Here is a 27708-nt window from a genome sequence, read left to right on the forward strand (position 1 = left end):
ATAAGTGCATTTTAGCTTTACTGTATGTGTGTATATGGTTTAATTCATTCGTCACTGTAAGATACAGCATAGGCGTTTAACGAAAGAATCCATTCAGTGGGTGGAATAGTGCAGTGGACGTTCTCTTATGAGAGGTTCTCTCGTATTGCGTAAGCTAGCTTACGCTGCGGGAAAGATTCATCTTTGCTGAGATATTGAAGCCAAAAATTATTTCATAATTTGTATCCATACACAACGCAGTTCCTCTGCGGCAGACCTAGAGCAGGCTAGCTAGCAGCTCATTGGTTCGCTCAGAGAGAACTGCTTAAGCCTATGGGAGAGCGGGGCTGAACCCGCTTCCAATGAGAGGCGCCCGCGCGCTCATTGCGTCATGGCCCGCCAGAATGGGCGTGGCCATGGTGTATATAACAGTCTCTCCCAGGCTTATATGTTGATTTATTTCATCTTCAGCAAGCTGCACGCTTCTGCTGTCCTGAGAAAAGCCGTCGCCGTCGAGAAGGCATCACTCTAGCGAGCTCCCGGACCCTGAAGAAGCCGTCCGTCTTCGCCACCTTCAGCCGCAAGCTAGCGCCATCCGACGACTGTATCCTTCTCTATTATATCTAAAAGAGCCGAGCGTCTTTTTAAAGATGTCTCGTTTTTCCTGCGGCTCTTCCTGCGCTCGTCTCGAGGACGGAGACCGCCATGTCATCTGCGCTCTCTGCCTGGGACTCGAGCACGCAGAACTCGCCCTCGCGGATGGAGGATGCGACTTCTGTGAGAGCCTGCCGTTGTCGTCCCTGCGGGCACGACTTCTGGCAGCAAAATCCGCTCCCGCGCCGCCTTCCTCTTCGCCGCGTAAGAAAAAACGCCGCTCCCAGAGGCCGCCGGAGCCCCCAGCGGAACAATGCGGGCCGCCGCCGCCGCCTCCCGCTTCCCGCTCTCCCTCCCCGCCCCTGCCGGACATTCAGTTGCCGCCGAGTGGCCGCTCTGTCGCTTCCGATGACGCCGCGGAGGAGAAGGACTCCTGTTCACTGCTCGCTTCTGACAGTGAAGAATGGTCATCTCTCGGATCCACGAGAGAATCAGCGGGGATCCGCGCCGGGATAGAGGAGGAACTAATGCGCCTCCTCTCACAGGCCGTCGAACGCCTCGGTCTCGAGTGGTCTCCTCCACCCGAGCAGGCCCCGAACCGGATGGACGGCAGCTTTTTTCATCGGCGCTCGACCCCCGCGTGCAACCGGGCCGCTCCATTCCTGCCTGAACTTCACGCAGAGCTGACGAAGTCCTGGAATGCCCCGCTCTCGGCTAGAAACCGCTCTGATATATCCGCCTCGCTGCGCTCGGTGGACGGAGCCGCCGAGAAAGGCTACTCAGCCATGCCGCCCGTCGAGGACTTGGTCGCCGCACACCTCTGCCCGCCCTCTGCTAGATGGCGCTCTTCCCCCACGCTTCCTTCGAAAGCTTGCAGAGCGACCTCGAGCTTTCATGCTCGCGTCTACGCCGCCGCCGATCAGGCCGCCGCAGCGCTACATTCGATGTCTGTCCTCCAAGTATTACAGAGCGATATTCTCCGTGAGTGGGCCGAAGGCGGTAGAAACCCCTCCCCCGCTGTCACGGATCTGAGAAGTGCTACGGACCTCGCCCTTCGCGCCACTAAAGCCGCCGCACAAGCTCTGGGGAGATGCATGGCCAGCCTTTGTGTTGCCGAGAGACACTTATGGCTCACGCTCGCCGACATGGGAGATTCTAACGCACCCCTCTCCCCGACGGGCCTTTTTGGATCTGCTGTCACGGGAATCGTCGATCGCTTTTCTGAGGTCCAGAAAGCTACTCAGGCGATGAATTTGTTTCTGCCCCGCCGCGCTAGCTCTTCCGCGGGCCGCTCTCGCGAGCCTCCTGCCAGAGCTCCACCACAGCGCCCCCCTCCGCAGACTCAAACAGCCCAGCGCAGACAGGGCGGCCGCCCTCGCTCTCGCTCTGACAGCCGCCGCAGACCGCCGCCCCCACGAGGCCCGCGACCTAAGATCACGCTGAAGCCTGATCATCAGAAGTCTGCCTAGCAAAGTCAAGAAAACGACGGTGCTCTCCCGCTGCGGCCGGACCGCCGTCAAAGCTTCGCCCTCTGTCAGTCCCCGTTATTTCGCCGACTGCTGTAGTGTTGACCGCCACAAACAAGCCGGTGTCCCAGCCCGCTTGCGAGCGACAAAAAGCCGTTTTTACGGCTACCCAGAGAAATCTCAAAAAGAGAAATTTGCCAGTTGTGTAGAAAAAGTGCCCACAATCATGTGCTCACCCATACACACAAGCATAACATACCCCGTGTCTCTATCAGAGCCCCATCACATGAAACGGGCACAGCCCGCTCTAATATCAGAGAACATAAACACGCCCACGAGCTCGTGCGCTTGTCCCCTCTATGCTCGCTCTGTTTCACGGCCCATAGACTCCTCTCTGATTGCAAATCCCGTTGCCACACACATTCAAAGCGCGCCCACACACTGTGTCCAGCCCGCTATGTGCAGCAATCAGGGCGATATAGCCATTCGGCCACTAGCCGCATGCTCCAAAGCGTGGGAAGCCATTCCAGGCATTTCCCCGTGGGTGCTAAGCATTATAAAGGACGGCTATCTGCTACAGTTTCGCCGCCGCCCGCCTCGTGCGCGCGCGCGGCTCGAATCTACTGTCAGCCCGCTGGCCGCCGGCACGCTCCGCTCAGAAATTGCGGCGCTGTTGCAAAAGGGCGCCATAGAGAGAGTCCCACCATCTATGACCGAGTCGGGGTTTTACGGCCGTTATTTTCTGGTTCCCAAGAAAGACGGCGGCCTCAGACCGATTTTAGATCTCAGGTCTTTGAACAAAGTGCTCATGAAGAGACCGTTCAAGATGCTCACTACCAGGAAACTCCTCGCGCAGGTGCGCCAGGGGGACTGGTTCATCTCTCTAGACCTGGAAGACGCCTATTTTCAGATCCAGATAAATCCCCGTCACAGGCCATTCTTACGTACCCCACCGCGCGTGGAACACGGGCCGCCAGCTGATCAGAGTTACGCAGACATGTCTCACGGCGCTGCAGCCATGGACAGTAGCAGAATGGTTTCGACAGGGCGTCACGATGGGGACCTTTTCTCGCCGAAAAGTCATCTCGACAGATGCATCCAACACGGGTTGGGGTGCAGTCTGCGAGGGCTCACCGGCCTTCGGCCATTGGTCGACACAGGAAAGCCCCTTACACATAAACTGTCTGGAAATGCTTGCGGTCGAGAACGCGCTTTCGCGCTTCCTCCCGCTCATTCGGGGACACCACGTCCTGATCCGTTCGGACAACATGGCTGTGGTCTCCTATCTCAACCGTCAGGGCGGTGTCAGGTCCAGGAATCTCTTCCTACTGACACACCGCATTTTAGTTTGGTCTCAGAGCCGCCTGCTCTCGCTCAGAGCGACGCATGTGCCGGGCCATCTGAACGACGGCCCAGACATTCTGTCCAGGAACCTCATCTCCTCAGGAGAATGGTCCCTGAACACACAAACGGTCCAAATACTGTGGCGGCTATTCGGCAGAGCAGAGGTGGACCTCTTCGCGTCAGAAGAGAACGCTCACTGCCCAATATTTTTCTCAAGGAGCGAGGACGCGCTAGCCCAGGAATGGCCTCGCCTCCCGCTCTATGCATTCCCTCCGATCGCTCTGCTACCACAGGTAATTCAGAGGATCAGGGACACACGCCACTCGGTGCTCATCATAGCCCCGCGTTGGGAGAGTCAGAATTGGGTTCCGGAGCTCACTCAGCTGTCGCAGACAGCCCCGTGGCCCATCCCAGTCAGAGCAGATCTCCTCTCTCAGGCTCGCGGCACGATCTGGCACCCCCATCCACGGCGCTGGGCGCTACATGCATGGGTGATCAACGACTATTCGTTGATTTGCCAGAAGGAGTAAGAAACACTATCATACAGGCTAGAGCACCTTCCACGAGAAGGCTCTATGCGTCTAAATGGTCTGTTTTCTCAAAATGGTGCACCGACAAACATCTGGACCCACGGTCATGCGAGGTGCCGTCTTTGCTTGTTTTCCTTCAAGAGATGCTGGACAAGGGCAGGTCCCCCTCCACTCTCAAGGTTTACGTGGCAGCCGTCGCGGCGTTCTCTGAACCCCGACGCGCTCAGTCCCTGGGCAAAGACGAGTTAGTCATCCGCTTCCTCAGGGGAGCTAAGAGGATGAACCCTCCGCGCCCCCCTTCGGTTCCTATCTGGGATCTTTCTATAGTTCTCGAAGCTATGAAAGCACCCCCGTTCGAACCGCTCGAGTCTGTGGACCTAAAATACCTCTCGCTCAAAACTGTTTTTCTGACGGCTCTGTCCTCAGTAAAACGCGTGGGGGATCTTCACGCGCTCTCATCCAGCGCCGCGTGTCTCGAGTTTGGTCCGAATGATTCTGTTGTCATTCTCAAACCTAGACATGGCTATGTCCCGAAGGCGATTGGTACCCCGTTCAGGGCTCAGATTATTTCCCTATCGGCTCTGCCTTCATCCGATAGTGAGCGCGACGCCAATCTCCTCTGCCCGGTGCGGGCTCTGAGATTGTACACTACGCGCGCTGCCGCGTTCAGACGCGCTGAGCAGCTTTTCGTGTCGTTTGGGGGGCGCACCAAAGGTCTGGCCGCCTCTAAACAGACACTGTCTAGATGGATAGTAGACGCTATCGCCTCTGCTTACGCATCTAAATGCCTGCCCTGCCCTCTGGGCATCAGGGCGCACTCCACTAGAGGCATGGCCTCATCGTGGGCATGGTCCTGTGGAATTTCCATTCATGACATTTGTGTGGCCGCGGGATGGGCCTCCCCGTCCACTTTTGTCAGATTTTACAACTTGGAAGTTCCCGCCTTGCAGGCAAAATTACTAGCTGTCTAACGACCAGCTCCCTAAGAAGCTGCATTACTGGGAGTCCCTCGCACAACCGGTTCGCCCCTTGTGCTCTCCTTAAATGCTTATACACTTCATGTGCCCGCTCTGCCGGCCTCATACATGCTTATGTATACACTTCATGTGCCCGCTCTGCCGGCCTCATAATACATTCACTCCACGTTAAAAATCCCCCGGTATCACCCTGGGATTCATGAGTGGATTCATAGCGCGCACGGCGTTGACCAGGTGTTCCCGCAGCGTAAGCTAGCTTACGCAATACGAGAGAACCTCTCGTAAGAGAACGAATCGGTTACCTAACGTAACCTCGGTTCTCTCTAGAAGAGGGAACGAGTATTGCGTTCCCGGCCGTGCTTGCGCTACTAGCGTTTCGCTTCACGCTGAAATAAATCAACATATAAGCCTGGGAGAGACTGTTATATACACCATGGCCACGCCCATTCTGGCGGGCCATGACGCAATGAGCGCGCGGGCGCCTCTCATTGGAAGCGGGTTCAGCCCCGCTCTCCCATAGGCTTAAGCAGTTCTCTCTGAGCGAACCAATGAGCTACTAGCTAGCCTGCTCTAGGTCTGCCGCAGAGGAACTGCGTTGTGTATGGATACAAATTATGAAATAATTTTTGGCTTCAATATCTCAGCAAAGATGAATCTTTCCCGCAGCGTAAGCTAGCTTACGCAATACTCGTTCCCTCTTCTAGAGAGAACCTAGGGTTTTCCGCTGTGTCAGAGCATTTAAACGTTGACAGTAATGTGACTCACTAAAAATAATTAATATCATACTATAAAATAGCCTAGTATTTTTTTATTGTTTTTGTAAGATTTGATAAATGGAACGCATTGCCGTTTTTACCTTAATGATCTATTTCTATGTAATCTGACCAATAAACTGCTACATAACCATGTCTCCAGGTTGATTCCGTTGTAGGCTAAATCATATTTTTGACTTGAATAAATCTAATTAATTTAGGCCTATATCATGTTACCACATGAAGCACAGTTTAGGCTACCTGACAAACCAGTGTGGTTACCTCTCTGTATTTTACACCAAAATCACTAGTGAACAGATTCATGTCTGCTATCCAGCTGTGCACCTAAGAGGCTACTGCAGAGAGTTTATTCGCTCGTTCATTTAATAAACTGAATCAACAAACTAAGGGATTTCTCATGGTCAGGATTTTTGAAGAGAACGGCACAAACATGGCTATGGGGGATGTAGAGGAAATATAGGCGCATGACTGTCTCACACGTTGAAAATGAGGCAATGCGTTAATCTAAAAAAAAATATTGTTGCAGGCCTAATTTCCTATATGGAGCCAGGGCAGCTGAAGAGAGAATGTGTGAAAAGTCGACTGGTTAAACTACTGCTGTCTGTGTCAATGTGTGTGTCTTTGCTCATATTACAGGGGCGATGTTTGTCTACTTGCGCCAGCCCATTTGTCCTATCTCAAGTATTATGAAGAGTACTATCGCTCGCTCTCTGGTCAGTCAGTCAGACCCGTATTCACCTCAGTTCACTCTCTGTTTGGACACAATTAGCTACACTCTAATTTCTGACATATGAGCTGAGTGGTACAGAGGTTTTGTGTTTCTGATTAGAGGGTGGCCCGTGATCCCTTGCGTTACCTGTGACAATGCAGGTCTTTGTGTGGAAATGTTAGATGTTCAAACAACATGATGTGATATGCAAAGATATATAAATATGAGGTCAGATGAGACAGTCATTTTTTGCATTATAGCATCCATGCTATAATTTAAAAAAGGTTAGTTCACCAAAATATTTCATTTGATATCAGTTTCTCAACCGTCATTCCAAAACCATAAGACTTTCATTCATCTTCTGAACATAAATTAAGATATTTTTAATGATATTTTTCTGTTTCTCCTTTGAAAGTCTATTCACCCAAAACTCTGATGCTTCAAAATTTTCATAAAGAGATCATAAAAGTATTTCAATTGAATTGAGCGCCGGTTTAATCCAAGTCTTCTGAAGTGCTCATGATTGCTTTATATGATAAACAGATTTAATTTAGTATTTTATACACATAAAAACATCAGCAAATGTACATAGCACTCAAATTTGACTATATACAGTATATATATTTTAGGTTAGCATGATAGTCGGCATCTAAAAACAAAAATATGCATGCAAAATAAAAAGCGAAACTGAAGAGAAAGTGACGCACTGCTTGAAAACTGTGTATAACTTCATTGTAGTCAACTGGATTTCGAAAGTCCTGTTATAATAATGCAGTCCAAACCTCTTTTGATTAATTATTGATAAATGACCCCTATAAACACAGTCCCATCGGAACTGATGTGTCACTCGTTCAGACCACTCACACATACTGTACACCTTCACTAAGATGCTCTACGTTTTTTTTAAACCACTAAATTCTTGGTAGACAAGGAATGAATCATTAATCTACCCTTTGAATGTTCTACACTGAACTGATTATGAACTACCAGCATTATAAAGAGGGAGATGAATCACTCTTGAAAAATTAATTTTAAAAATCGAGGAAAGAGAAATGAATGTTCCAGCTTTCAGTTGCCTTAAAGTTTGTATGAAACAGAAATTTGCGTTATTATTTTCTAAATGCATGTATTGATTGCATTGTGAATAATTATTAAATGAATGTTTCATTTCTTTCTCCTTGATGTTTAATGCTTTGATCTCAGAGTTTTCCAGGAGATATGTCCCGACCTGGTGATTTGTGAGTCTAGAAAAATGCTGAGGTTGGGTTCTGCCTTTATGCAGGATATGCAAAGAGTATAGGTTAATGATAAGAGCGTAAGTCGCAAAAAAAGGTTTCCTATATTTTCTAGTCCAGAGCAATGCTGTGGTTCAGTATGCTCCTCTGAGGACATCCGGCCCCCTTCACATGCCTCCCAAAGTGAGAGTGGCATTGGTCAGTGGCAATGGGCGGAGGATGATTGTGTCTGACATCTCTCCTGATCCACTCTGATACCCTGAAGTATCTTGTTTCCCAGGCTTGAGCTATATTTTCCCCTATGTTAGGGTTTAAAGTAAAATTGTATGCTCCCCTGTGGATGGGTGCTTGGGAGGTAACCCCTTAGGGTTGATGAAGTGGAGTATTTAGGCCAATTACTTCCCTCTACTTCATTTACCTTCCTCCCTAACCACTGTTGTATCTTGACGGAGGGATATAGGCCTATGCTCTCCTTTGGGTGGGTGTTGTTTATGTAGCACCCGTACAACCATTCTGTGGTTACTTACGTGAGAATGGTGGGTGCTTGGGCTCGGTGTAGTTCAGGTGGATACCACGAAGGTGCACCTAATAAGTTTCTAATAAATTGCCTTTTGACAACAAAAAAACCTTTTGACAATAAAATATTTAAAATAATGAGACCCAGAGATAGTTTTTGTTTAGAAAAAAGAAAGGGGTAATGCCCTGGTTTATTTAAATAAAAGAATTTGCCAAATAGAATATAAAAGCTTTCCCCAAAACTCAATATTAACTAACACACAAAATAAATAACCAAAAAATAGCCTCTTAAAATTTAGCTAGAAACCTCAATAGTTTCAATCCCACATTTTAAATCAGAATAAATGATCTAAAATGCACAGAGAACTTTACAATATACAAAAAAAATGTCGCCACGTGTTCTGAAACCTTAGCAAAAGTCTTAGCAAATGCAGTGTTGGGCCCACTCACACACACATTCACCCACGTTTCAATTCACTCACGGTACTGCTTAGAACAACAACAAAAAAACAGTTGCAGGCCTGTGTTGGTCTTGCAAAACATTGAGTGCGCTGAACAAACACTTGCAACACATTGAGAGGGTGGAAATCTCCGGATGCTCACGTGCAGCGCGATTCACCGACAGGTCCGACAGCATAAGCTCACCGTGGCTAGCTATCTCGGCTACCTCCGATCACGCGGCCGCTCATTCTCTCCCGCTCCATCAGACGGGTCTCCGGCTTCGTTTCTCCTCACTCAGTCACTCGCTCAACACCCCAAGTCCACGATCCCCTTATCGGAACACCCCACTCAGTTTCATCGGCTTTACTCACTGTTTCTAGCGTTATATTTGTCGCCAACGCGGCAGCGCCCTGTGCTCCACCTTCAGCCGGAAGCCAAAAAAAAAAAAAACTAAAACCAAAAAAAAAAAAAACTTCCCCCCTCGCTCTCACTGGGTGCTTCTCATTTCTTATTTGTGCATCCTCGTTTCCTTTCCTCGTTTCCTTTCCTTGCGTCTCAGCTCCACCCCCTGCAGGATGCGAGGGAAGGCTGCAAGGAAAGAAAACGAGGACAGAGGAATCGAAGGAATGTTTTTTTAATACTTTGGAATACTTGACCACTCGAGCGTCACTTCACTGCGTCATCAGCAGCGCTCAAAGGATCTGCCCTTATGTTGTAGAATTTTGGTTATTTAAGAAATTAGTAATAAATTATAATAAAGTAAGATACCCTGTTGAAATATGTGAGATGTGTGGTTTATATAAACTGCAAAGGTAAAGTATAAATTCAAATGATTGTGACAGATGTGAAGGGGGAGGAGAATTGATACGTGCGTCATGTTTAGTCGATAAAACTCTTCCGTAAAGGGTACACCTGTGTATCCTCGCTCATAGCTCCTCTGGAAGCCTCCTCACTCCTCTATCCTCGCCTCCTCGCGGTGCAATTAGAGAATTGAGATGTCCTTCAAGATGGCTGAGCTCGATCGGTTTCCGGGTCATAGGATGGAGGACGGAGGAGCGAGGAGACGAGGAGGGATATTGAGAAGCACCCGATGTTTCTCTCTCGGTCATGTGTATCCGTTGTCATACCGACAACGATTACCGACAGCCAAACACTATTGAAATACAGCAATAATACCCCAAAAATAATAAAAACAGCAACATGAAAACAAGAATAGGGTAATAAAAACCCTTATGTATGAAACCTCTGAAAATATTATTTAGCTAAATAATATAAACTTTAAACTTTAATTTTAATCACTGTCATGAAATAACATCACACATCTTGATCTCCTTGTAATGTAAAATGAATTGAATATTTCCTTCTTTAAAAATCAGTGTCTCCTATTATTTATTTAAAGTAAATAAACGTTTACTTTAACAGTCATAAGACTCATTTGAGTAAGAGAGATTAATCATAACCCACTCCGTTACCATTACACTAATAGCCTAGTTTACCACTGGGCTACACTCTCCCCCTTCTAGAACGTTTTGATGCCCTCATCAAAATAAACCTTAGAAGACTCTAATAGTCTTAAAGTCAAGGGTAGAGGCCAGATTAGAACAAGTGAAACACAACGCCATGGGGTGGCACCAAAGAGTTTGACATATACTGCTTCTGGAGTCTCCGTAGAGTCCACTTCCCACTAACACGCCATGGCTTAGGACTGTCACAGGATATTCACAGGGCTTGCCAAGTTCATCGTAGCTCAGCTTGACCACTGGACGGGTGACTCTTTTTCAACGCTCAACTTGTTCAATCTCAGCTTGAGTGTCCAGATAGGAGTTGACGGCTGCTCCCTCTTCTAGAACGTTGACTTCTGGATCAGCGTTGGGAGGCAGGTTTGGAATATCATTGACTACCGGCTCTATCTCAGCCGGGTCTTGAGCTTGTCTTTCAGGTTCGGTGACGATTGGCTTGGATTGCTTTGTGGACAGTTCCGGACATGTTAGCAACTTGTCCCAGTCTAACTCAACGGGTCTTGGGAGGTATATTTCGTCGTACTCTAATTCTGAAGACACGTCTTCATCGTGGTTGTTTGTCTGTACCAGTTCTTTTGTCTTTTGCTGACATGCTCTGGTCACCTGTCTTTGTTGTGGCCCCTCTTCCCTTTCATCAACAGGGATTCTCACAAGGTAACCAATGGGTAACAGGTGAATACGATGAATAGTCTTTTCAGCTCCCATGCCCCTCTCTGGCTTGATCTTGTAGACAGGTAAGTTGGGTAGCTTCTCCGTAACAATATATGGTGAGGATCGCCGCTTGATCTTGTAGACAGGTAAGTTGGGTAGCTTCTCCGTAACAATATATGGTGAGGATCGCCACTTGCATTTCAATTTGTGCTTTCCGGTGACCCCAAAGTTTCTCAGCAGCACCCTGTCGCCTTTGTCAAGGACTTGTTCTTTGACGTGCTTGTCGTGTGCTTTTTTGTTCCTTTGGTGGTTCTTGCCTGACGATTCTGTTGCAAGACTGTAGGCTCTTTGGAGATCTTTCTTGAGCTTAGCAACATACTGATGGTAGGACTTTGTCTTTTGGTTGTCCTCGGTCACGCCAAAGCAGATGTCTACCGGTAAGCGAGCTTCTCTGCCGAACATTAGCAGGTAAGGCGAATAACCAGTTGCGTCATTTTGAGAACAATTGTAGGCGTGGACCAACTGACTGATCTTTTGACTCCATTTTTGTTTTTGTTTTGGATCGAGTGTGCCAAGCATTGACAAGAGCGTACGATTGAACCTTTCCGGTTGCGGATCTCCCTGAGGGTGGTAAGGCGATGTTCTTGACTTACGAATACCCAGCATCATCAGAAGGTCTTGGATCAGTTTGCTTTCAAAATCGCGGCCTTGTTCCGAATGTATGCGGGCAGGGAGTCCGTAGTGTACAAAGTAGCGCTCATACAGTATCTTAGCAACGGTGGTCGCCCTCTGGTCTTTGGCTGGAAAAGCTTGGGCGTATCGAGTAAAGTGGTCTGTCACTACAAGGATGTTGGCGAAACCTTGAGAGTCTGGCTCAAGTGACAGAAAATCGATACAGACGAGGTCTAGAGGGCCTTGGCTGGTGATCTGTTTTAAGGGAGCAGCTCTCTGAGGAAGGGTTTTGCGAGTGATGCATCTGCCGCAGTTCTTGACGTACTGCTCAACCTCAACTCCCATTTTCGGCCAATAGAACCGACTTCTGATAAATTCGATGGTCTTGTCCATGCCCAAGTGACCGGACTCATCATGCAGAGATCTCAGGACCATCGGGACATGCTCTCTGGGCAGTACCAGCTGCTTTACCTCAGTTCCATTTTTCTCAACCCTTCTGTAGAGCAGATTGTTTTGAATGAACAGCTTGCTTGCTTCTTTGTTCAACAGGACAGAAGTTGGATTGTCGGAGCTGGTGAATGATGGACCACCACAAAGTGACTGTTTGACTGGAGCGATAGTAGAGTCAACATCTTGAGCGGTGACCAGGTCTTTGTGACTGAGCTGACTCAGCGAACCAAGATCCAACCGAACTGGGAAGGCGAAACACTCTGGTATACCCTCAGGTGACACTCCGAGTGTCTCAGCAATAATGGTGGACTCTGTCGGAGTTTCACGGCACTTGATCTGCTTACACAGAGCTTGAACACTTTCAGTCGGTACGCTTTGCCAGCCTTCTTCCGTGGTTGGAAGAGGGTTGCGTGACAGGGCATCGGCATCGATGTTGCTGCTGCCAGGCCTATACTGCAGTGTGAAATGGTACGTGGCGAGTGCGGAGAGCCAGCGGTGACCTGTCGCGTTGAGTTTGGCAGTCGTGAGAATATAAGTTAGGGGGTTGTTATCAGTTCTCACGGTAAACTGGGCTCCATACAAGTAGTCGTGGAACTTGTCTACCACTGCCCACTTAAGTGCCAAAAACTCGAGCTGGTGCACTGGATAGTTCTTTTCAGAGGCACTCAGCTTGCGGCTTGCGAAAGCAACAGGTCTCAAACCCTCGGGGTACTCTTGGTTGAGGACAGCACCGAGCCCATGAAAACTGGCATCAATGTGAAGTATGTAAGGCTTGGTGGGGTCGGAGAATGCCAGCACAGGTGCATTTGTGAGGCAGTGGATGATCTTTTGGAATGCCTCTGAACACGACTGGTCCCACCGTTCACCAAAAGGCTCACTGACTTTATAGTAGGTCTTGTCTGATGAAGAGGCAGACTTTCGATTCTTTTGGGTGGGAGGATACCCTTGGCACAGCTCTGTAAGTGGTCGGACGATGATGGAGTAGTTTTTTATAAACCGGCGGTAGTAGCCGCAGAACCCCAGGAATGACTGCAGAGAAGGAAGGTCGGTTGGCTGCTTCCACCGCGTTACTGCTTCAACTTTGTCTGGGTCTGTGGCGATGCCATTCTCAGAGACAATGTGCCCGACATAGGTGACTTGCGAGCGACAGAACTGGCACTTGTCGAGGGACAACTTGAGTCCAGCTTCTTCAAGACGAGTGATGACTTTGAGGAGTCTTTGCTCATGCTCTCCCAGAGTCTTACCAAAAACAATGAGGTCATCTAGATAGACGATGACTTCAAGCATGTGCATGTCGCCGACTGCCTTTTCCATGAGCCGTTGAAAGGTCGCAGGGGCCCCGGTAATCCCCTGCGGCATCCGCTCAAATTGGAAAAACCCCAAAGGACAGATGAAAGCGGTTTTCTCTTTGTCCTCATCTGCCATTGGGATTTGATAATAGCCACTGCGCAAATCCAACACTGAAAACCACTTACTGCCGGACAAGCAATCGAGAGCGTCGTCGATACGTGGTACAGTGTACTGATCTGGGGTAGTTCTCCGGTTCAGGGTGCGGTAGTCGACGCACATACGCAGTTGACCATTCTTTTTACGTGCAAGGACAATCGGTGAAGCATATGGACTTCTTGATTCTTTTATGATCCCAGCCGCCAACAAACCTTGCAGGAAGATCATCCAAATCAGCAGGGGCAATACGCCGAGATCTTTCTCTGAAGGGAGTGTTATCGTTCAGGCGGATGTGATGTTCTACCCCTTTGGCCAAACCGACATCCCACTCTTCAATAGAGAACACATGGGGGTGTTTGGCAAGCTTGTGACTCAGCCTCTCTTTCCACTCTTTGCTGATGGGTGACTCACTGAAGTCAAACAGAGAAGGATCCATAGCTGGAACAGATTCGACTCTAGAGTTTGGTGCATCTGTCACAATGTCAGCGATGTGAAGGTGAGCGATCACGGTGCCCATTGGAATGGCAGTTTGCTTTAGAGACTCATTACGCAGGAGCACCAGGAAGTTGTTTGTATCTAGCATCTTGGAGAACAACACAGTTGGCTGGACAAGTACACTGGGAGGAAGAGCAGGTGAGTGGGCTCGTTCAATGATGAGTATGCTGTCTCCAATGTCTTGTTTTTCTTTAACTTTGCAGATAGCAATGTATTCAGTGCCAGGAGGGATGCTGAGAGGACCAGGCCCATACCACTTAACTTCGGCCACAGGGAAGTCTTTGTGTCCTGTTATGGTCATTCCTGCCGGGTAAGTGTTTTTTCTCTTGAACTTGGATTGTGACTGAGTTGACGTTCTCCAGGTCTTCTTTCTTTGTTCTGGACTTGAAGGGCTGAACCCCCCGGACGTTTGTGCCGATCAGGACAGGTATAGACTCAGAACAACGTGGATCAGGGCACACCAGGGCCAGGACAGGGACAGACTTGACTTTGTTGGACTTAGACTTTTGTGGCAGCTCCAACTCAACTTGGATGTAACCTTTGTATGGGTAACTGCTCTCTGACTCACTTAGGCCCCAGATGGCTAGACCGGTCACAGAGTTTAACTGGATGTGTGACAGGTGTTTGGCATACCAGCTGTCGAAGATGATGGTAACTTGAGATCCACTGTCCATCAGCGCGGTGCAGGGGTTGCCATTGATCCTGACCTGAGCAGTGGAGGGCGGTCCCACGAGTCCCTCGGGCAAACTGTTGGTCCGTACATTTACAGAGCTTCTCCTGACACTTGCATTTGTGGTCTTGGTTCTTGTTTCGTTATCAGATTTGCGGTTCTGCTTGGACTTTCTTTGAGCTTGCAGCAGTTTCTGAATAACTTTGGGATAGTTCTCGGGAGAGGAACACTTGTTGGCAAAATGCCCATCTTCACCGCAGCGATAGCAGAAAAAATCACTTAAGTCTCTGGCTGTAGAAGGTATTGACTGCCAGGGTCTAGACTGGGTCTCTTGTGGGCAGGGCTCAGTAGCAGGACTGTACTTGGGCTTGACTGACATGACAGAGACTTGCTTTCGAAGCTTGACAACTTCTTTCTTTAAAGCTTGAACGTTCTTGTCTTCTGAGTTCTCTGCTGCCGAAGGGACTGAAAGCAGTGTGCTCGTCGAAAGGTGACTTGACATGGCGGCGGGGGCAGAGAGTTCACTTACTTGTGCCCTGAGTTGGTGTATTTCGGCTTTCAAATCTTTTAACTCTGTGTCAGAGGTCACAGTAGCACTTTTGGCGTAGACGGCTTTGGGTGGATGGAGTCTGCGACGTGAAGCCTCATGCTCCTCCTCCAGTCGTATCTCATTCAGCAGCTCGAGAAAAGTGGGAGGATGGTCTCTGCGGTCTCTCAATCCGAGATTTAATATCATAATGTCAGACCTGATGGCCCCTTTAATGAGTTGGTCAAGACGTGCTTTGTCTGCCGCCGATGACTGGAGTCCACCCTTTTGGACAACTTTATTTAGGACTCTCTCAAGGCGTCTCAGGAACTCAGAGAGTTTCTCGTTGGGGTGTTGACACAACATTCTGAAAGCAAAGTAGAGTTCTTCACCGCTCTCGGGATTGCCAAATGTGGTCTCGAGAATATCAATGTATTCCATAGAGGTTGCCGATGGGTTGTTGAAACGGACAGCTTGGAGGATTTCGAGTGCAGGGCCCTTTACACTTTCCATTATTCTCATTTTCTTTTCTCTTTCAGGGCGATCATATTCTTCAATCAACAGTCTGGCTTGTTCAACCCAGTTTTCCAACTGTTCTTCTCCCGGGGGTGTGGGCATGACCCCTGAGAAAGTGCGCAGTCTTCTGTAAAGATTGTTGTCACCGTGTGTGGGCTTGCTTGTCATTTGCAGGACATCACCTCATTTTTTAAACAAACTATTTAAATCTCTGGGTCAAACTAAAGCTAGATCTGATTTAAAACTACTTTGGAACTAAATTGATCCCAGCGGTGCCTCCATTTTATTTATGTAGCACCCGTACAACCATTCTGTGGTTACTTACGTGAGAATGGTGGGTGCTTGGGCTCGGTGTAGTTCAGGTGGATACCACGAAGGTGCACCTAATAAGTTTCTAATAAATTGCCTTTTGACAACAAAAAAACCTTTTGACAATAAAATATTTAAAATAATGAGACCCAGAGATAGTTTTTGTTTAGAAAAAAGAAAGGGGTAATGCCCTGGTTTATTTAAATAAAAGAATTTGCCAAATAGAATATAAAAGCTTTCCCCAAAACTCAATATTAACTAACACACAAAATAAATAACCAAAAAATAGCCTCTTTAAATGTAGCTAGAAACCTCAATAGTTTCAATCCCACATTTTAAATCAGAATAAATGATCTAAAATGCACAGAGAACTTTACAATATACAAAAAAAATGTCGCCACGTGTTCTGAAACCTTAGCAAAAGTCTTAGCAAATGCAGTGTTGGGCCCACTCACACACACATTCACCCACGTTTCAGTTCACTCACGGTACTGCTTAGAACAAAAAAAAAAACAGTTGCAGGCCTGTGTTGGTCTTGCAAAACATTGAGTGCGCTGAACAAACACTTGCAACACATTGAGAGCGTGGAAATCTCCGGATGCTCACGTGCAGCGCGATTCACCGACAGGTCCGACAGCATAAGCTCACCGTGGCTAGCTATCTCGGCTACCTCCGATCACGCGGCCGCTCATTCTCTCCCGCTCCATCAGACGGGTCTCCGGCTTCGTTTCTCCTCACTCAGTCACTCGCTCAACACCCCAAGTCCACGATCCCCTTATCGGAACACCCCACTCAGTTTCATCGGCTTTACTCACTGTTTCTAGCGTTATATTTGTCGCCAACGCGGCAGCGCCCTGTGCTCCACCTTCTTCAGCCGGAAGCCGGGGGAAAAAAAACTAAAACCAAAAAAAAAAAAAACTTCCCCCCTCGCTCTCACTGTTTCTCTCTCGGTCACGTGTATCCGTTGTCATACCGACAGCCAAACACTATTGAAATACAGCAATAATACCCCAAAAATAATAAAAACAGCAACATGAAAACAAGAATAGGGTAATAAAAACTCTTATGTATGAAACATCTGAAAATATTATTTAGCTAAATAATATAAACTTTGAACTTTAATTTTAATCACTGTCATGAAATAACATCACACATCTTGATCTCCTTGTAATGTAAAATGAATTGAATATTTCCTTCTTTAAAAATCAGTGTCTCCTATTATTTATTTAAAGTAAATAAACGTTTACTTTAACAGTCATAAGACTCATTTGAGTAAGAGAGATTAATCATAACCCACTCCGTTACCATTACACTAATAGCCTAGTTTACCACTGGGCTACATATAGGCCTTGCTAGTTTGTCTTATGTTAAAGCACTAGCTACAGCGGGTCCTGGAGAAGTGCCTTTATTTAAGTCAGGGTTGAACTGCTCTCCCCCAATGTACTGGAGTTTTTAAGTAGGACATCGCTCCCCTATGACCTCCTTGAGTATGTGGATGAGAGTTGTTTTCAACCTGTAGCTTGGCTTTCTCTTGTTTGCCTCCCTGTCTGAGTAATGACAAGGGACATATCTCCCCCTTGGATGGGCCCAAGGGTTGATGCTACAGTAGTATTTTCCCTCTACTTCATTCACTTCCCTCCCCAACCATGGTTGGGTCTTGAAGTAGGGACAGCACTCCCCTTGGAATGACCCTGGTTTGACAATGCTAATAAGTAGAGGAAGTTCGCCTGCGGAGCGTCCCTCCTTGATATCTGTCACTCTATAAGTGTAAGGTAGGATCCCTGGCTCCTCTTTTAAAAGCAGGGCTCGAGACTACCCATATTTCAGGGGTCTTAAGTAAAGCTATGCTCCCCTGTGATTCCCTTGGAGTTGAGCCTCCCCTGTGTGAGGCTCCTCCTTGAAGAGTCAGCATCATCAGAGATGGTAGCCACTGGGAATGTTTAACAACACAGCGTTGGCACTCAACAACATCAAAACCCCTTTGGCAATCTGCCCTTTCGAGCCTTAGAGCTGAGTATTTCTCTTAGCATTTCGGGTATTAAGGCATGCAGGTTACATGAGTTCACGCTTACAAGTAATCAGCTAGAGTAAAAAGAGTATGCGTGTTTGGTGTGCTGTCCGAGGAAAGGGCTCTGAGCTCAGTATTTTGGCTTGAACCTAGAGCAATCTGTATCCCTGGGTGTGATAGGAACCAGCCAAGAGACTCCAAGAGTGAGAAGTCGGGGTGGCGGAGGGATACTGAAAACTAGGAACATAAGCATCTTCTAGTGCTGATTGGATAGATCACTTGAACGTGTTCCTCCCGAACTTTGTTAATAAAACATAATTTGGTAAATATTATGGTATTGTTGTTAGATTTTATTGTTGATTTGAAATGTTAGTAAAACACAATCTTTAAAAATATGTTTTCTTTATTCAAGTACATATGAGCTGTACTTATATCCCTATTACTTGCTCAGAAAATTTCAATGCAGGGATGGAACCAAGAAGGACATTCTCTAACCCAAGGTAGAAGAAAATGTTACCCTTGTAAATTAGTAAAAAAAAAAACTATCCAGGGTTTTGAAACCCTGCTCTGCTTCTTCACTATTGTGACACAAGAAAAAAAATTAGGGAGGGACTTGATTTAGTCCATCGGGAATTGATTTTAATTGTTGAATCATTTGCCATTGCTGCGATATCATGAGCAATGGGTTGACTAAAGTTTATAAGAGCACATGAATTTAAAATAAAAAAGATGTGCATGAATTCAAATTGAATTTTATGGTGACTTTAATTCCGCACTGTGTGACAAACTTGTACAGTCAGTGTGAAACGATGCCATATTGGGCAAGGCAAGGCAAGGCAAGGCAAGTTTATTTATATAGCACATTTCATACACAATGGTAATTTGAAGTGCTTTACATAGAAGAAATTAAAATAATCAAAACAAATAAGAATAATTAAAACAGTTTAGAATAAAAAAATAAAATAAAGTACAGTAAAAACAGTCGGACGAACATTGGCACAGTGCTCATTCAGTAAATGCATAGCTAAACAGATGTGTTTTGAGTCTGGCTTTGAATGTGACTACTGTAGGAGCACATCTGATCTCTTCTGGAAGCTGGTTCAGCTGCGGCTGGCATTATAGCTAAAAGCAGACTCTCCTTGCTTAGAGTGAACCCTTGGTATTTCTAACTGATGTGATCCTAATGATCTGAGTGATCTGTTAGGTTTATATTCAGTTAGTATATCTGCAATATATTGAGGTCCTAGCCCATTGAATGATTTATATACCAGTAATAATACTTTAAAATCAATCCTAAATGTAACTGGGAGCCAGTGTAAAGACCTGAGGACTGGTGTGATATGTTCATAATTTCTGGTTCTGCTCAGAATCCTGGCAGCTGCGTTCTGTATGAGCTGCAACTGTCTTATGGTCTTTTTAGGAAGGCCAGTTAGGAGTCCATTGCAATAATCCACCCTGCTGGTGATGAAAGCATGCACAAGTTTCTCTAAGTCTTGACTGGAAACAAAGCATCAAATTCTTGCAATTTTTTTTTAGATGATAGTATGCTGATTTAGTTATTGCTTTGACATGACTACTGAAACTAAGGTCTGACTCTAGAGACACACCAAGATTCCTGACTTGATTTTTAGTTGTTAGACCCCTAGCGTCAAGGATGCATTCACCTTGAGAACTACATCTTTGTTTCCAAACACAATGACTTCAGTTTTGTCTTTGTTTAACTGAAGAAAGTTTTGGCACATCCAACCGTTTATTTCATCAATGCATTGGGACAGGGAGTCAATGGGGCTGTTGTCGTTAGGCGATAGGGCTAAAGCTGTGTGTCGTCTGCATAGCTGTGGTAAGCAATTTGGTTCTTTCTCATTATTTGAAGATCTATATTAGAATTTTACGATTAGATACTTAGCAACAGACAGCCACTCATGTGCCTCATATTTACAAGCTTTGGAGAGTCACACAAACACTGTATGTTGTATAAACAGTAGTTTCAGCTTTTGAAGGGAAAATGTAAAATGGTGACAAAAACGCATCAATTGAGGTGAAGAGACTGTTTCATTCTTACCTTTAAAGAAGTCTCTGAAAAGAGGTAGTTCAGTTGGAAATATATAATATTACGGTAGGTTGTACACAGCTAGTGCCTTTATGTAAACGGGTCATGTGCTGACATCCCACATATGCAAATAAGAATGTTAACCCAGGGTTTAGGAATATACAGTGTGAAACGTCATCTTAAGAATCCACAGTATTAATTGTTAACCTTGGGTAAATTTTGAGGAGTGTGAAACATGAATTAAGATAACCCAGGATTCCGTTTACCGTTTAGCATGATCCAGGGTTAACACTAGAACAGCCATGATATATTATATAATATAATAACTTTGTTAAAAAAAAAAAAAAAATCCTGCTGGTACCTGACTTTTCCTAAAAGTGTCTGTATTTTCATTTAAAAATGTTTTTCATATAAATTACACATAAGGCAAAAAAACAAACAAACATATTTACCTATTTCGGCCAGACAGTCATATTGACCCCACTGAATTTCGCGGTATTCTTTTGTTACATTTCCCACGGTTGACCTTTGTCTCTCTCACTGTCAAAAGAATATCTAAATAAGATACTTTTAGTTGTTATTATCTTGTTCTGGGTTATATTGAATGGATATGTTGTGAATATGCAATAATTACGGTAGGCTACTAATGATATTATTATTTATAAATGTATAATTAAACTTGTTTAAATATACAGTTTGGTGTTGTTTTGTTTTTAAAAGATATCCTAATACAATAAATGCATTAATCTCTCAATTGGGTATTTATCATTAAAGATATAGTTTGGAATCTAGCGGTCAAAATGACTGCTTGTGGCAGTTCTAGTAGTTATGGAATTCTGGCACTGCTAGTGTTAACATGTAAGTGACAGTCCTCATTGAAATGCAAAGGTTTGAGTAAAAAGTGGGTGGTCAGTATTGGAAGGACTGACAGAAATGCATTTCCAGAGGAAGCCATGGAAAGGTCAGTGGGTCGAACAGAGTGCCACAGGCTGCTTCCCAATTCTTTGCATGTGAGGAGCTGCCGTGTCACTGTAGATCCAGGCTTGGAGGAGTTCCTGCTGTGAATCTGCTGATACGACCTGCTCTGACAGAGACTAGATGAACAACCACACCTACTAACACCTGTGATGGCAGATGAGAGCGAGATAAGATGAGAGATATACCACCATTTGATCATCAGAGAGTGCTTGGAGTGCTGGTACCAGATCTGGCCTTCAGGCCTCTGTCTGCTGAGGAATCTAAAACTGCGCTGGATTAATTTACGGCCTGTACGACTTGGAAAGCAAGAGCTCCCATTGCTGTACCAACACGCATGCATGAGCTCAGTGTGTGGCATGTGATGCGTGATCTTGTGACACCAGAGAACACGTATGACTCATGCTTGCAAAGCTTTGTTCCCATAGCCAGTAATTCAAAACCTATTGTTGTAAGAAGACAGATTATATCCTCCGGTAAACATATTGGCTTAATAGAAAACGTCCACTCAGGCTTCATAATTATGCATGTGTGACAGATGGACTATGCATTGAAATGTGCACACCATTATGCTTTTTTGTTTAGTGTGTTATTAATATTTTAGTTGTATAGTGTTTTTTTTTTAAATTATTATTATTATTATATTTGAAGGGATGTTTTAAACTTAAAGGGATACTTCACCTCTGGAAAGATGAATGTGTATTTAAAATGGGTCATTTATAGAAGAAATGTGAAATTATTTTTTAATTTGGAGCTTTCTAGACTGAGAAAAGCCAGAAAATGTATTTTTTGGCTTATGTGGATGAAAGACAACAACTCCCAGAATGCACTTGCTTCGCTGCCCTAGGAGGCCACGCCTACCGGTAACAGAGAGCAGTTAGTTATGGTGCGTTCACGTGCTATGGTAATTATGGTAAATACCAAAAGCCGACGTGAAAAATGCACATGAACACCCCCACATGTGGTATTTTCCACTGGGCAACTCGCAGAATATTTTGATGCACGAGTTGCCCAGATGAGATAACCTTTGACCTTTTCAAAATGGCGGAGAGCAACGCGAGAGTCGTGAATGGTAAAAATATGTACTATTCATGATCTAGAAAATATACAGCATATTATTTACCTTTTGAGTTTTGATAAATAATTTTCTTGCTGTAGCAGACGACTTAAGCAATCTAAAATAGTTTTAGCTAAATAACAGGTCTGGATCTCCATCTTTTTACCACATTACGACAACAAAAGCACTTGAACGCAACACACTGGTAAATACCAGTTCACAAGTGGAAAATATCATATTTTCCATAGCACGTGAACGCACCATTACACAACAAGTCTAGTGAGTCTCCGTAATGAGTCTGCCCGAAAATGTGTTTCGAGATCGCCCAAAATGTCCGGGATTCGGCTTTTGCGTTCTACAGTCGCCATTCATTATGTTTACTGTGGCGAGCAGGACGAGACTAGGGCCGCGGGACGGGAGAACGGCGCGAGGCCGGTGGCATGATTACCGATGAACGACACCTGTGAGACGCACCGGTCTGGTGTCTCTCACGGAGGAGCGGGAATTTTCCTAGCAATGTTAAAACGCACATCAACTGATCACTTGTTTAGCGTTCATGTAAACACGACATTCAGATTCACCAATTGGAATGAATTCAGTTAGATTGAAACAAAAGGTGTGCATGTAAACAATGAATGGCGACTGCAGAAAGCAAAAGCTGAATCCCGGACATCGACGGCCGGACATGTCCGGGAAAAAGAGGATGGTAACCCCTACTACTCAGCTTTCTCCACAGAACAAGAGCCTGCTAGCTTAGCTTCCAAAAAAAGATGGCTGACACTATGTGTAGGCTACATTCTGTGAGTGAAATCCCACCCTCTATGGGCGGGTTGAAAACATGCGGGACAGCTCCTACTACTGACTGTAGTCTTTAGCCTCTGGCCAAAAAATCCTCCGATGACGCAAAATGACGATTTTTGCGTCATCGGTGGATTTTTTCCAGACAAAAAAATACATAAATCTCTCGTCTCAGGGGGATATGAGGGTGGAAAGCATGGTAATTCGAAAATACTTGCTTTTCTACTAATACAAAGCTTAATGCTAAATCCTGAAGTATCCCTTTAACTCGTAAGCTTATGCATCAATTAACTACATTTCCATTAATTAAACAGTTATTTATAATTATATTAATTAATTAATTAATTAATTCTTATAGTGATACATTTATCACCTAATATATACTAAGTAATTTATAAATAAATAGTATTAAATAATTATTACAACTATAAATAAGAATAACATTTCTGAAAAATCAGAATAGCAAATTTACATGGCATTGTTTCCATTGTGTTGTTTTAGTACCATTGATATACTATAGATTTTGTCAATATTTTTTTTCATTTTAATTTCAGTAATTCTTTTAATAATTGTTGTTTTGTCATTATTATTAGTTTTTGTTTTGTTTAAATGTCATTTTTAAGTTTTAGTTTCTAGTTCATTAATTTCCATCACATGTGTTCAAGAAAACAAAATCATCCCGTAAATATTGAAATAAAAATAAAATGCTAATAACAAAAAAATACATTATTGATAATGTACACAAATAGCCTTGTGGACTCTAGAAAATCAAGGAGAAAAGGACTTTATTCATTCTACCAACAGACTTTGGCAAATTAGCGATCTTCGCATTTGGAAATGCATTTTTCGGCAATGTCAGGGCTGAAACAAATAAATAGCACATTTTTTGTACATTTCTGGAATAAAGATACATTGTTTTTTCTAATTAAAACACATACAAGAATGACGTGAAATTAATGCATCAGCTACTTAAACATGATTTTCTCCTTTTTAAATAAAGCTTTTCAGTTTCTTAAGTACCTTCAAAAGCATGTTTTAGTTAAATAAATAGAATGATCTCCATTTTTAACATGCACAACTGATTTGTTTGGGAAAAGTATATATACACATGGTTCTAGCTTTCAATGACAGTACCTTACTATCTCGCACGCACGCACACACACACAGGCCGAGAAGACTGGAACACACATACACACTCACACAGACTCACACACGCTCACACACACTAACATACTTACAAATGCAGATACACTATACATATCACCCCCTCTAAGCTTTTCTAAATTGTCTTTCAGAGGGCTAACCTATTAAAGTGATAAAAATGCAATGCTGAACATAATGAAAAAGAGGAAATTATGAGTCCGAACATCACATTTTAACATCTGAACAACACAAGATTTTTTTTCTCCATTTTTTTTTTTAAACGTAACAATCACAAGGATATGGATTCATGCATTATGAGCTTTGTGTCTTGATCTTCTGCCTCTCCTGGCAGGAAATCATGAGTCGAGGCTTGATGCTTCAGTGACGTCAAACTGTCCATCAATACTCTTTTTCAATGAGGATAAGGTGAAATGCTACTTCTGAGAAAGTCATGTACAAACAATCTACAAGAAACTAGAAAAAAAATCTCAGCCTCAGGCGCCTGGGCGTCCAGAGCTGGCACTTCACTGCAGAGAAATATGGACCGTAAGTCTTCAAGTTCACTTGTCTTTTCTGTTTTTGCCTGTTTGTCTATCTTAGATGTCTCGTCTTTAAGCTTTGTTGACGATTCCGTTGTATTTCCTTGATAGGTGGCGTCTGACTAGTGAGGTGCAGCGAGTGACCTACTCTTGCATTTCCTTGTCTCTTTAGGTTTTCATGAAGCAAAGTAGGAGCTCTGCATTGAATAGAGTCGATCGATGGGGTTCCCCACTCTCGCTTGCATTGAGCCCGCCTCGGACGAGGCCAAGAAGCAGTCACTAAGGCTGGTCAACGAAGTGTCACTGTCAATGTCGTGGAATATCGAGTCATTTCCTGTGGTAAGAGGAAAGAGAAAACGGGTCAATGTTTATCCGTATTAAAAAATGCATAATAAAATCAGACATACAATGACCTGAATACCTCTTCTATGATGAGAATGTTAAATTAAATAATATTAATAATAATAATAATGTGGTGCAACCAACTGTGCAGTACCTCATGAGCAAGTTATTGTATGAAGGAAAGGTTAGTTCAGGCTGAAAATGTCATATGGTGTGACTTTCCAAAAACATTTGTATTTCTGAGTAAATATATATTTTTGTTTGGAAAAAGAATATATACAGTACACATGGTCCGAGCTTTCAATGACAGTACCTTACCATCGGGCGCGCGCACACACACACACACACACAATTATATATAATTAATAATATTTTTTTTTTCAATGAACATTTGAAAGAAGTAAATTTCAACTTTGGAAAGTTAATGATCATAGACTTATATTAAAAGTCACTTTTCAAATAAACAACATTAAATTTATGACTGCTCAATTATGTATTTGTTATGGGATCCCACATTCCAGACAATCGGATATTGCTAAACTGAATGGTTTCTCACTAACAACCGAGCTAATAGCAAATGTTTACTTCTGAGCTAATCTTGTCGCTCTATCATTTTCCTTGTGGGCACAGTTAGCTGTAATACGCTTTGCAGTACTTAATGACACCATTCCGCAAGACAGTGACAGGTTGATGGCCTATGGTTTTTTAATGAGCTGGCAATGTTGTCTGTCCCTGCTGTTCTCCCATAAAACCCAAGCTGGAGTGTGATGAGACCGGGGATTTGGGCCTTGCCATTCAGGAGAATGAATGACAAGACACTTGGGACCTGTTTTTAGGCTGGCTGTGACCGATGTCTCCAGATTTATGTGGCTAATGTTTGAAGTTAATGTCAATAATACCGAGAACAATTGTAGTTGTCCAGAAACCGCCTCACTCTGAGGAATTAATGTTCGCTTCCTACCCAAACGTTATACCAAATTTTGACAATGCGAATGTCACTGGATTCGCTCATTGTGTCGTTGTGCTAGCAGACCCATGGATGCTTTCCCATGGTACAGTGATATACGCGCCCGTTCTCATCCCAAGGCGTCATACATGTGACGCTTTTGACATTTCGTCGAAATCTTACGCACATGGCATCCTTTAGCATCAATATGAGACGCAGAACCCAATGCGTCATACAGGTGACGCTCGTCTAAATCCGACGCACATGGCATCCTTTAGCGTCAATATGAGACGCAGATCCCAAGGCGTCATAACCGTAACGTACCCCAGACCTAAACCTACCCATAACAGTGCGTGTTATATTGACGCTAAAGGATGCCATGTGCGTAAGATTTCGACGAAATGTCATATGGCGTCACCTATAATGGCCAAAGGATGAGAATGTGTTGGATATACTGTAACTGCCCTGATGACATAATGAAATAAAAAAAGCTTCATTAAAATGAATGAAAAATTTAATTATTGAAAAGAAAACTTATACAGTTTAACATAATCTTTCAAAAAAAAAAAGGTACTGTATATGGTGCAACTAACATGCAAAATAAGTAAAAAAAGGAAGTGATACCTTAGAGAGGACCCTTGCAGTCCCCCAAAAGCCTATGCTAAGGTGCCTTTTTTCACAACATTTTCAGATAATTTCAAGTTTTTATAAATGAGCCAGAACGTTCAGGTTTTAAAATGTCATGAGGTTCAATTCTCCAAAAACATAATGGCATTTATGCATTAATAATTGATGCTATTTGTTTTTTGACAAATGCGCATGTGGCTAGCTGGCTCTCAATGGTTTTGCTCATTTTGTTGTTTTGCTAGCAGACCCATGCTTTCCCATGGTACTTTAAGCGTCAGTCATCATGGTTAACCATTGTTGTTTTTACATGCCGCACCACAGATCATCGTTCGGCTCTTTACCAAACATCCAATAGACAGTGTCACACAGCATAACAGACTACACCATTAATCCCTACGAGACCCAGCGTGAATAAACCGAACGGGTAGCTCTGGGAACAGAGGATGGGGCGAGTATGGTTTTGAAACATGCTGAATTCATTTGGAAGGAATACTTCAAAATAAAGGGGTGTGCTTGCGTAATCTCATGAGGAAAGAAGGGTGGTGTGGTCGCATTCTGTGAACCTTGTGGTCCAAACACATGCCCCAGCTTCAGGGAGCAAACATGACAGAGCTCATGGGTTGATGCTCACCATATGGGTTCATGTGGTCACCGGGCATTTGAGGAGGGGTGAGGCCCTGCTGGAAGGGATCGGTGCTGTAACCGTTCTCCATGGCAACCATCTGTTGCTGGGCTGGAGCCAATGGTGTGTAGGAGTTCATCATTCCTTCCATCCGATTGGACATCACCTCTGGAGGGGGGGAGAAGACATTGATCAGCCCTTGCGACATTCTCACGGTAAAAATGACTGACATCATCTCTGCAAACTGGAGACCGAAGTTAGTTTAACAACTGTACATAATGCAAAACATGAATGCTTTGTTTTGTAAGCATTGTACTTTCTGTGGATTGGGTTTCTCCAAAAATCAAGGCTGGGTCTGGTATCTGGCCTCGAAATCAAGTTGAATTTCATGAAAACCAACAAACAAGAAACACTCTCGTTCTGTAGTGGGAGAAAACGCTGTGACACCAGCCCTATAGGGCAGTTCTCTATGAGTCACACACAATGCCGAGGGTTAGGAATGACTCTTGTGGCTTCCAGTCTGGAGCCCACCATCTCAGCCTTCTGCTTTTGAGTGGTGAGCTCTCGCAAGAAAGATGTCTGCAATTCATTTCTACAGGCTTCCACAAGTTTCCATTACATCTTCTACTCTGATGCAAAGACATCTGATGCTGAGTTTCACCACACTGACACTTTGCTAACCCATAATCCAGGATTTTTCTGAGTATCATAAAATAAAAATAAAAGTGTAGATACTGTGATGCTTTTTTTGGCCCTATCTAAAGAAAATATGAAAAAATACG

At 44.5% G+C, this 27708-nt stretch overlaps 1 protein-coding gene across 2 annotated transcripts in view; it reads right to left on the reverse strand.

Moving 5' to 3' along the window:
* Positions 1-23896: 23896 nt before the first annotated feature.
* Positions 23897-27708, reverse strand: part of lmx1bb (LIM homeobox transcription factor 1, beta b) — a 69756-nt gene continuing 65944 nt past the window's right edge. For both annotated transcript variants that reach the window (XM_056237492.1, XM_056237491.1), the window contains exons 8-9: positions 26936-27094; positions 23897-24723 (exon numbers count right to left, since the gene is read on the reverse strand). In XM_056237492.1, coding sequence (XP_056093467.1) covers positions 24566-24723; positions 26936-27094 — 317 coding nt within the window. In that variant the 3' untranslated portion in view covers positions 23897-24565. The remainder of the gene's footprint in view (positions 24724-26935; positions 27095-27708) is intronic.

Source organism: Rhinichthys klamathensis, unplaced genomic scaffold (assembly GCF_029890125.1).
Source record: "Rhinichthys klamathensis goyatoka isolate OS25496 unplaced genomic scaffold, OSU_Roscu_1.1 h1tg000487l_1, whole genome shotgun sequence".
In the NCBI taxonomy this organism is placed as follows: Eukaryota; Metazoa; Chordata; class Actinopteri; order Cypriniformes; family Leuciscidae; genus Rhinichthys; species Rhinichthys klamathensis.